The sequence below is a fragment of the Carassius auratus genome, chromosome 37, assembly GCF_003368295.1.
Source record: "Carassius auratus strain Wakin chromosome 37, ASM336829v1, whole genome shotgun sequence".
NCBI lineage: Eukaryota > Metazoa > Chordata > Actinopteri > Cypriniformes > Cyprinidae > Carassius > Carassius auratus.
Window position 1 is genome coordinate 17,583,204 of NC_039279.1, and position 11,909 is coordinate 17,595,112.

At 35.0% G+C, this 11,909-nt stretch overlaps 1 protein-coding gene across 1 annotated transcript; it reads left to right on the plus strand.

Moving 5' to 3' along the window:
* Nucleotides 1-972: 972 nt before the first annotated feature.
* si:ch1073-13h15.3 (putative all-trans-retinol 13,14-reductase) lies at nucleotides 973-11,245 on the plus strand. The gene is made up of 11 exons (XM_026223218.1): nucleotides 973-1,320; nucleotides 2,839-3,021; nucleotides 4,058-4,299; nucleotides 4,528-4,723; nucleotides 5,754-5,951; nucleotides 6,055-6,174; nucleotides 6,265-6,403; nucleotides 8,010-8,119; nucleotides 8,349-8,515; nucleotides 9,812-9,971; nucleotides 10,436-11,245. Exons 1-11 carry the CDS (start codon nucleotides 1,164-1,166, stop codon nucleotides 10,603-10,605), a joined length of 1,842 nt encoding a protein of 613 aa, XP_026079003.1. The 5' UTR covers nucleotides 973-1,163; the 3' UTR covers nucleotides 10,606-11,245.
* Nucleotides 11,246-11,909: the final 664 nt, after the last annotated feature.

Below are 11,909 nucleotides of genomic sequence, written 5' to 3' on the forward strand. Positions count from 1 at the left end.
ACTTTAATTGGACCTGGAAAACCTTATCAGTAGATGCATGTCATAAAGTCATATTGATAAACCGCACATATACAAAGCACAATATGTTTTTCACAATTTAGTCTTATCTTAATTACCTTATCTGTTCATGATAACCAGAAGTATCCATTTCTGCACTGTTGTAACACTAAACTTAACAAGATGAAAACTCAAAGCAGCTCAGTCGTGAAGATAAAGCCACAGAAGATCATGCCTCATGAACACTGCAGCAGCATTGATAAAAATAAAAATTTTTTGACTACATTCATGAAGTAAACTGAATCTCTTCTACTGATCTAAGGTGTCACTGTACTTTTCAACATTAAAGATTAGTTCACCCAAAAAAGGGCATGATTTGCTCACCCTGTCGAGTTGTTCAAAAGCTGTATGAGTTTCTTTCTTCTGTTGAACAGAAATTAGAGAAAGTTGACAGTAGCGATTAACTTTCATATATGAGAAAAAAAAACATGGCTACCGTCAACTGCTTGGTTAGCAACTTTCTTCAAAACATCTTCTTTTGTACTCAACAGAAAAAAGAAACTCGTCCAGGTTTGGAATTGCATGAGGGTGGGTAAATTATGACAGAATTTGTAATTTTGGGTAAGCCATCCCTTTAACAAGCTTCTTATTTTGAATATCTTTTCCTTAAAAGTTTTTTTCGTTCACATAAATTATTAGTGGTTTGATATTTTGTTATGCACTGCTAAAAACATTTTAACAATTTAACTTTTAACTCGTCTCCATATGCTTTCTGGTCTTCATTGTGCATGAACCAAAGTAAATGAATTATTCATGGTTTGCGTCCTGAACATAAATGTTTACATAAAGAGGACTGCTTTGGATCTGTATGTTGACTAAAGCTTGTATTAAATATTACCACACTTATCTTGATCGATTACTTATGATACTTGAGTGTTGCTTCACTGCAATCTCATTTTGAGACCTTTGCTCCTTGCTTGCACATAAAAGAAGACTTTCAACAAGGGTCCTTGCAGAGAGTTTCCGATGTGATGCACATTCTCATTTTTTCTCCATCTCTTTCTTAAAACTCCCATAGCGTTCCTATATGTGCAACAGTCTTTGTTTTTAAAGAAAACGGATCGATTTTTGACTTTGCAAAGTGAGTACAGACTCAATTCTTCAGGATGTGGCTGCTGATACTGTTGGTGTGTGTCCTGGTTTGGGCTGGGGGAACATACTGGTACCTGTTCAGCAAGCCGAGTCCGTTTACCGTGGAGTCAGTGAGGCCTCCAGGACCTTTAGAGCTGGACCAGAGGAAGAGGGACAAAGTGCTGAAACAAGGTGAATATCCAGAGATCTTTAGATGCTTCAATGCTTCTTTGACCTCTGAATGACCCTGGGAGTGTTTTAAGCCTGTTCTGCTAATCTGCAGCTTTTTATAATACTAATATAAACTCATCTTCAAAAATGCAACATATGAGCATGTTTATGGTGAATGCACTTAAAGAGCTTATGAAACATTATAAGCATAGTTTACAGAATACAGCATTATTTTTATACGTAAACAAAGTGACGTGTTTACATTTCAAGTCACCTTGAAACAGAAATTGCAAGTATTTCTTCTCTAATGTGGAATAAGAAAAAAGTAGGACGGGAATTTATTTTGTCCAAGACAAGAGTCATTGTCATTTGCTAATCTCATTTGAGTGACAGGTTATAGCCCCGCCCACAGGTCAATGCACCTCATCAGAGAAGAGAAGTTAATAGTTGTGATTAAATATGAGGAACCTGTTTATTTATGTATTTTTTTACATGTATATACATAATGATGTGCATAGATAAATAATTTATGTTAAACAAAAATTGTGCATTGTGACCACTCTTTTAAACAGTTTATACTGTAATGAGTACATATTAGCAAAAAGTGTAATTATTCCAAAAAATAAAATACAGTAATATACTTCATTGTAAAATGAAGGTAATGTTTTCAGACACTTTACTGCATTTTATTTACAATTAAATTCAGAAGATTTTAAAATGTACTTAAGTGTAAGTAATATAATCATGAAAGTATACTTTACACTTAAGTGGCCTTTTGTTTACTAATATTAGATTAGTCTTTTAAAAATATACTTAAATATAAATGTGATATATATGATACATGCATTACTATTTATTAATGCATGTATTTAGTATGTGTTTTTACGTATCTTGAGTAAGGAAATGTTTACAGAATTTCATAGAATTAAATTAGAATAAGTAAAGCTTTATTTATATAACACCTTTTAAAACACTGTTTACAAAGTGCTTTACAGAATAGAAAATTTCCAATACACAATAACACGCATAAGTCTCTTTTATACATGCATACAGTATGTCTCATTACCTTGGAAAGTAGTTATAGCTATTTCACATAATATGCCCTAAAACAGAACTGTTTAAGCTAATCTAATTATGTAAAGTCTTGTCAGTGCTATTGTAAAACAATTAACATGTGTGTCAATGGCTATGCCGATATCTTAATTAGATTAGCTGACTGTGATAACACTTGTACATATCAGACAAACCTCTTATTTGAAGTATTTTAGGGCTTTCAAAGATAATGGTGTACTTGGTGATATCTTGTGGCCTTACTAGCTCACTTATCAGACCTGTAATAATATACCGACCATCCGTTTCACCCACTTTGAGCACTGAATGCTGGGAATGAACCCAGATCAGGAATGGACTATTCCCTTTCCATATCAGTCATTGTGTTTCTTTCTGCAGTAAAATGTTACATAAGATTGCATTGCATTTTTTTTTTGCAATAGCCTATATGCACATAATGTATTATTTACTTACTGTATGTACTTCTAGGATTTACCAAAGAGAAGATTCCAAAGAATCTGGATGCGGTTGTAATAGGCAGTGGGATCGGAGGAATGGCGGCGGCAGCCACAATGGCCAAAGCAGGGAAGAGAGTCCTGGTTCTGGAGCAGCACGACGTGGCCGGAGGCTGCTGTCACACGTTCACTGAGAAGGGTTTTGAGTTTGATGTGGGTAGGTACCATCCCTTTCAACTGAGCATGGTTATTTTTTCATGTGTGGACAACAATAATTCACCAAAGTATGAAAATTTACTGAAACCTTACTCACCTTCAGGCCATTCATGATGTAGATGAGTTTGTTTTTAAATGAGAACAGATTTAGATAAATGTAGCATCACCAATGGATGCTCTGCAGTGAATGGGTGCCGTCAGAATGAGATTCCGAACAGCTGATAAAAACATCACAATAATGCACACCGCTCCAGTCCATCAGTTAGACTTGTGAAGCCAAAGGTTGCATGTGTGTAAGAAACAAATCCATCATTATATTCCATAATAACGCTTACTTCAGTGGAAAAAGTCTCTGGACAAAGCAATATTTTGGATAGAGGAATTATATTTTAGCTGTATTTTAATGGTTTAATGTAAAAAAAATATTTTATACAGACATAAGACATCGTCATAAAGTTGTTTAGATTACTCTTGGATTATCGTGAATTTTTTTTTTATCAGCTGTTTGGACTCTTATTCTGACGGCACCCATTCACTGTAGAGCATCCATTGCTGAGCAAGTGATGTGAAGCTACATTTATACAAATAGGATCAAGAAACAAACTCATCTACAGTACATTTTCATTTTTTAAACTATTTCTTTAGGCTCTTGTAAACGTTTTGTTTTATTTATTGGTATTTTACACTATTTCTGAAAGTAATAATAAAGTTTCACTTATACACAAATGCAACTTATCTGTGATTTTTCTCTCAACAATGTAATTTTGTAACGGCATGACCTTTTCTGGAAAATACAGTAGGCCTACAATTTGTTGTTGTTACTCAAATAACATATTTGTAGCATACAAATAAATTGTTTGAGAATAACAGTGATTTGAGAATTATGTGTAGTGTATTTATTCAGCTGGAATATGGAAATTAAACCAATCTTTGTTGCTAAAGTTGAAATCACACTTGTACTTCCAGTTGAGATTTTTTCTTCCTTGTAAATTGGGTAATGTCAGTGAATTAAATCACAATATTTTACATGTCAAAAGGACTTCACTACTTCGGTCAGCTGCATGAAAACGGTCTGCTGAAGGTCGCTATGGATCAAATCACTGAGGGTCAGATGGAGTATGTGGAGCTGCCGCAGCATTTTGACAGCATTGTGATTGGGGACAGTGAGAAACGGAGAGACTACGCCATCTTGAGTGGCAAGACTGAGATGGAGCAGAACCTGAAGAAGATCTTTCCAGATGATGTCAAAGCTGTGGAGGAGTTCTTTAAGATCATGAAGGTAGAGCGTGCATTTCCATCATCTCATATTATTAAACTAAACCAGTGCTAGTTACATTTACAGTTAGTGGACTGGACGATTGGTCAATGAAAATGTGCTCACTTTGCTGCTTGGAAAATCTGTTTTTATCAATCTAATTTACATTCATGATGAGAAGGTTTATCATCCGTTTTTGTAAGACACTTATGCATATGATACTAAGTTGACTTTTTTCTTTTTTTTGCACAGGTTACAGCCAGGAAGATTCATTATTTGGCCATCCTGAAACTGATTCCACAGTGGCTGGCTCTGTTTCTGCTCAAAAGTGGCATCGCTGACCTCTTCTCATCCGTCTTTAGTCTCTCAGGCATGAACGCCACTGAGATGAACAAGAAACTGACAAGCAACAAGGATTTGCATGTGATCTTCTCATATTTCTTCTACGGTGAGACTTTCAGTTCATGAATAATACAATGAAAGCATGCATCATGTGTTGAAATGAAAATTAAATAATAAAAAAATAAAAAATAAAAATGGAATGTATTTATTTTCAGCTAACTGCCCAGGCAAAAGAAGAAGAAAAAAAGAAAAGAAAAAAAAAATAGTAATATTTAAAAAAATGTTTATAAGAGTAATATTTAACATAATACATAATTGTATAGAAAATATTGCGTAAATTTAAATAGAATAGTACCATAGTAAAATGGCCCATATATACACATATAAACTGTACACATATAGAATGCCTTAGTTCATGTGTTCATTCAGTTGTTCCACTATCACAGTAAATTTTTCTTGTGTGTAAAAAAAAACAAAAACTAAAAAAAAATATATATTTATAGACCGTATTATCAGGGTTCAATGGGATAAAATACTCAAATGCAGAAATGCGACTCAAATGAAATGAGTGGTAGCAAAAGATCAGAGTCCAGACAGGGGACCACACCACACAGATGTAAACAATCATTTTTATTCAATACAACTCGCAAAAAAAAAAAAAAAAACTTTTCACACATAAAATAACTTGAGAACAATTTTTTTAAAGCTGTGTATAGTATTATAAACATTGTAGCTTTTTAAAAACCTTTTTAAGAATAGTTTTAAAAGGAAATGTGAGAAATGGAAAGTGCTTTTCTCAAGCTCAGACAGTAGAGCATGGTGCTCTCAATGGCAAAATGGGTTTGAATCTAATGAATTATAAGCATGAACTTGATTAAAACGTACATCTATAACATAGTGTACGCTTCGTCAGATAAAAGTGTCAGCTGATTTAAAAAATGTAAATAGTCTGGTCCTGTGTTTGCTGTAAGCAAGTCTTACAGCGTGCTATCATAAAACCCTCCGTCTCCCCCAGTGCCACCCTACACACCATTACAGACACTTTCTATGCATGTCCATGACCCTAAATCAGAAAAAGTCCGGAAAATTCATAAAAAGAATGTAGGTTAACCAGTATCTCTGACTCTTTTCTGCAGGTGTGCCTCCTAAAGATTCCAGCTTTATGATCAATGCTCTGATGCTGCACCATTTCAAGCGTGGTGCATATTACCCTAAAGGGGGCGCCAGTGAGATCCCGTTCCACATCACTAAAGTCATACAGAAATACGGGGGCAGTGTGCTGGTCCGAGCTCCGGTCAGTCGGATCCTGGTTGATAAGAATGGAGCTGCTTATGGTGAGACAAAAGTAGTCAGACTATTATGATGCATAAATCCAGTTTCTTCAAAATGAGTGTTTATGTGTTCATGGTTCTACCCACACTGTGGTTTGACTGACAGGAGTGACAGTGAAAAAAGGGGACGAGCATGTTGAGATTCGGGCTCCTGTCATCATCTCCAACTGTGGGATCTTCAACACCTTCCAGAAGCTCTTACCTCCAGAAATACAAGGCAAACCAGGTGAACACAATCTATGCGCTGCAAATAAATCATATTGTAATGTGTAGCTGCTCTTTATAGACTTCATGGATTCTTTTTTTAACCTCTCAGGGATTCAGAGTCGTCTGGATATGATGAGGCCCGGTAAAGCCTCGTTCCTCCTGTTCTCGGGGTTTGATGCGACGCAGGAAGAGTTAGACATCGTGCCCAACAGCATCTGGCTCTTCAAATCCAACGACATGGATGCCATGTCAGTATCACAAAAGATACATTACCATACTAACAACACAATACAATACTTTTGCATTTAAAATGTAGAATCAATATTTAAAATAAAAAGTGCGAAGACAAAATACGTAACCGATTTACCATGAAATAAAATATGCAATACTATACAGTACATATAGTAAGAACTAAATAAATGTCTTGTGAGTAATGTAATCACTGTTCCTAACTAAAGCAGTGACATAATGTTTGCTCTAAACCAAGACTTAATGTCTTAAGTAAGTAAAACAATTAATAAAACCCTCATGAAAAAGAAGTACACTTTTAATAAGAGCATTTATTATGGAAAAAATATTACTTTAAAAGAATATGATGTTTTTGTACACTTAACTGCATGTTATCTGCTATTAATTTAAAATGTGTTTATACTATACATTTATATTAACGCAATTAGCTAAATTTAAGTACATCTAAGTATATTTTTTTGTAAATCTTTATATGTAATTTCATAAATACTTCTATTGTCTTTGAAATATTGATAAAGTGAACTGAATGTTTTGATATTTATGAATTTTAAGCATTTTTATGGTAAACTAGATGTACTATTGAAACTTGTATGTATTTAAATATATTTATAATTAGACACCTAATATATCTAACATATATTAATTTTAAATGTAATATCAAATAAAAAAATATAATTCACAACATGAGTGCTTTTTGTTAGTCAACACATCAAAATAAGTGTACATGACAAAACATTGTTTACAACATAATGATTTAATGTGTACTTTAAAATGTTTAATTTTGTCATTATAGCAAAGTGCATTCATAAAACAAACAATCATGAAAGTGTGCTATCTTTAATTAAACTTAAGTGGCCCTTTATTTCCTTTTTGCAATACTATTGGCAACTACCTTTAAGAAATTAAGGACACAACAGTTCTTCAGTACAGTTTTGCACACTTCTTTTTTATCACAAGGGAAGAAAAACAACAACAACCATAATTCACATAATATAAAATAATATAATACTATGCGTTTGTAAACTAACATAATTTGCAATAAACCAAAATGATATGTTTTAAATGAGTAAAACAGTAAATGCAAACTAAGCGAATCATTTGCAGCAGCTTGAATCAAACACAAGGCAGTGCTGCTGACTAAAGCATGAAGTCTCTCTCTCTCTCTCTCTCGCTCTCTCTCTCTCTCTCTCTCTCTCTCTCTCTCTCTCCCCCCCCCTCTCCCTCTCCCTCTCTCTCTCTCTCTCTTGGCCTGCTTCCATACTTCTGTCTGGACAGGCTTTCTGCTTTCAGTCCACGAAGCAATTTTTATCGTCCTGCCTGTGGGAAAACATATTTCCAGCCCGTTCTTCCCTGTACTCTCTCTTGTTTTCTGATGGAACTGTATGGCTGATGATACACAGAGCATCTTTTTGAGCAATGCTGCTTGGGCACTTTCCTATTTTAAGAAAGGGTAACAAATGTCTATCTGGATTGGTCATGGGCCTTGTGTCTCACCTGGCGGAAACATTGTTCAAAATGTTGCCCCCTGTATCATCAGCCTATTAGCACATGTAATATGAGCACATAAAATACATGCAGTTAATGAACGTGAGCTTTCGCTTGTAGGATGGACGAGTTCTTCGGCATGAGTAAAGACGAGGCACCAGAAAACATTCCCATGATGCTCATCACCTTCCCCTCAGCCAAAGATTCCACATCACAGATCCGGCACCCAGGTAACATCCAAAGAACATCCTAGAAGTCTCTCCTGCCCAGCAAGGCTACATTTATTTCATCGAAAATACAATAAAAACTGTAAAATTGTGAAATATTATTACAATTTAAAAGAACTGTTTTCTGTATTTTAAAATGTAATTTAGTCTAGTGATCAAAGCTGCATTTTCAGCATAGCTTCAAATTTAAAGCAAGATTCTGTTTTATGTTAACGACACACTGATTTTCCAGGCAAGTCATGCATGACCATCCTGACCATGGTGAATTATGAATGGTTTGAAGACTGGAAAGACACTAGAGTGAGGAAAAGAGGCGACGATTATCACAGCTACAAGATGAGATTTGGCAACTGTCTCTTTGAATGGGCCTGCAAACACTTCCCAAAACTCAGAGACAAGGTACTAAACTCTGTTGCAAATTCAACATGTGTTACATGAGCATGAAGAAATAGTGATAAAGGTACCTTTTTAATGTTAAAATGCTTCTGTCCTGTGCCTGTTCAACGATCTGAGTAAATCAAGTTAGTCATTGATAGGTTTAACTAAAGAGACTAAACACTGAAAGTGTTCCGTTAGCAAATCATCTAAACATTAAAAATTGATGTCAACTGCTAATGCACCAACATACACAGTCATAAAGAGCCTTCCAAAAAAAAAAAAAAAAAACATCTCAAACCTGTCAAATGCAGAGATGCATAGAAATTTGATTGAGACACTAAAAGCAGAAACAATAAAAAACATTTCATTATTGAAATTAAATAAACATTACAATAAACATTGAATAAAAAATATATCAAAAATCATATAAAAATATAATTCCGAATATGAACTTAAATGAGACTGATCTGAATGAAATAGATTAAATGAGGAACAAAAACAGAGCAGGACTTGATTTGGGACACTGGGAATGGGGAATCGGGAAACTGTTAAGGATTACAAGAGCACATTAATTGCATAAAATAATGATGCACAAGTACAAGTAATCTATAACAACCACTACAATATTCAATATAAATAATCTTTATGCTTTAATTTAATTCTCTTTTGCTCAACAAGACAAAATTATTTGATCAAAAATACACTATAAAGACTTAGATAATATTACAGTTTATTAACAACTTTCCATTTCATTGTTTATTCAATATAAATTCAAACGAACAGCATTTATTTTAAAATATAAATATTTTGTTACATTATAAATGTCTTTACTGTCACTTTTGATGTAACTGATCAGAAAGCTGAATTGTCAGCAGCCAAAATTGTTCATTTTGATTTTATGTTGATTTCAGAAGAAATACAGAGTTCTGGCTTGAAACTTTAGATGGCGCAGTCCGATAGGTCTAACCTAATGACATCATTATCACATGGCACAGCTGATTGGTTCTCTCCTGTATCTGTAGCCAATGAGCTCGCTGCTCAACATTCAAATACATGACTAGAGCTTGCTGTAGCAGTTGCAGCTTGCTTCACAAACCCTCCACCTTCCCCAGCTCCACCTGTATAGATCTGCTACGAGGTGATTCATGCATGCTATATGGGGGTTATTTCATGTATATTGTGGATGTATTGGCAGTAGCAAGCCTCAGAACTCGCTCAGCAGCGTAGCAGATCTATTCCACCAAGACCAAATACATTAACATTATCATGTAGATTACCATTCCAGTGTGTGTGTGTGTGTGTGTGTGTGTGATTCAGCTGGTGTATCAGGAGGCCGCCACTCCTCTGACAAACATGCACTACCTCAGCTGTAACCGAGGGGCCATTTACTCTGCTGATCACAACCTGGACCGCTTCTACGCAGAAGCCATGGCTCGAAACCGCTGCGACACTCCTGTCAAAAACCTTTATTTGTCAGGTACAGAGCTCTTCCTACTATGTACGGTTTTCATAATGATGGCCATGATTAAATAAGGGACACAAAAACATCTGATAGAACAAAGGTAACACTTTATAATAACGGTTCATTTGTTAAAAAATATTCATAAAGCATTTATAGATCAAGTTATTAACAGAACCGATTGTTTTATCACAAGTAAACAGTAATACACTGTAAGGAAAAAACTGTAGATAATTTTGCAGTAAATAACAGCATAGAAAGATTATAAATGATTAAATTAATAATATTTCAGCTGGAAAGCAACTTTAGAAAGACAGTAGTGTCATTATTCATTATTTTAGTTCTGTGTTGATTTAATTTACTCTTCATGTTAATTTCTACATTTACTAAAACATTAGTAAAACCAAAGTCGTATGCTACTGTGTTTAGATTCCGTTTGAATGGAGAGAGTATTTTAGTTGATGTTTTTTTGTGCATTTCAGGTCAGGACATTTTTAGCTGTGGTATTGCCGGTGCATTGCATGGTGGTCTCCTCTGCGCCTCCACCGTCCTAAACTACCCTGTGTACATCGACCTCTTGTTTATCAAGAAAAAACTCAAGTGGAAGAAAGCAAAGGAGGCAGCGAAGCTGGCGAAGCAGAAGCAGCACTGATGAAGCTGTCAGGAGGGAGAACTGAAAAAATAGAAAAAAATTAACATTTTTTATTTTATTTTTTTAGCTAAAATGATGACAATAGAATGTCACTTTTCAATCCAGATTTGTAAAACTTTGTATTTGTAACATCAACACATCGCTAAAGCTTCTTCAACCAGACCTCCCACCTGTACTCTTCTAACACATGTCTGATCCCCATGGATATTTGTGCACTAGCAGGACTCAAAGGACCTGTGGGAAACCTCAGACTTCCTGGTTTAAGTGGACATTTCCCCTAGGACAGATTGGTTGGTATAACACGGCTTCTGATGGACGTGTGTATTTGGATGGGGAGGAGGATATGATATGAATGCCCTCACTGTGATTCACTGCGCCTAAAAAAACGCTCTGCTCCTGTAAGCCTGAGAATGTACTGCAATGACATAAACTAACGGACTAAAGCCTTAAAAAGTATGTTTTAGGAAAGTCATGTTCATTAAAAACACAGTTTTCATTAAGGCAAATTTGTCAGGGCTGAAAGTGAGATGCCACAGGAAGACAAAGCCTGTTAATAAAATAAAGTACTCCTCCTGTCGTCCGGCTAAAAGTTATGAAAATTCTCCAGGACTTGGATTACACATTTTCAAACAGGCCAGAATAAACAGAAATGAACTTGTTTAAGATGCAGAGGAAGAGCAATTTGTTTGAACAGCGACCAAAAGCACTTAAGGGAACCAAAACATATAGATGCAGCCAGATGGGTGAAATGGACCCAGTAATCTCAGAGCATTTCATGGATGATTACAACTGCATGAGAGACTCTCTATCACAGCACACCGAAATGCAGTCATGTAGTGAATCATATACAGTAGTAATGAATGCAAAACTAAACGGGAGCATAACCAGGCAGAAACTTTGGATTATGACAAGAAAAACTAAAACTGAATGGTTCAGACCAGGGTTATTACAGTTAACTAAAATCCTCAATAATTCTTACTTAAGATAAATGTTAACTGAAATGAGTGTTAAATGTGCGTGTGTGTAAATATGTATATGTGTGACCCTGGAACACAAAAGCAGTCTTAAGTCTCTGGGGTATATTTTTAGCAATAGCCAAAAAAAGCATTGCATGGGTCAAAATCATCTATTTTTCTTTTATGCCAAAAATAAGTAAAGATCATGTTCCATAAAGATATTTTTTAATTCTCTACTGTTAATATATCAAAACATAATTTTTGATTAGTAATATGCATTGCTAAGAACTTCATTTAGACAACTTTAAAGGAGATTTTCTCAGTATTTAGATTGTTTTGCACCCTTAG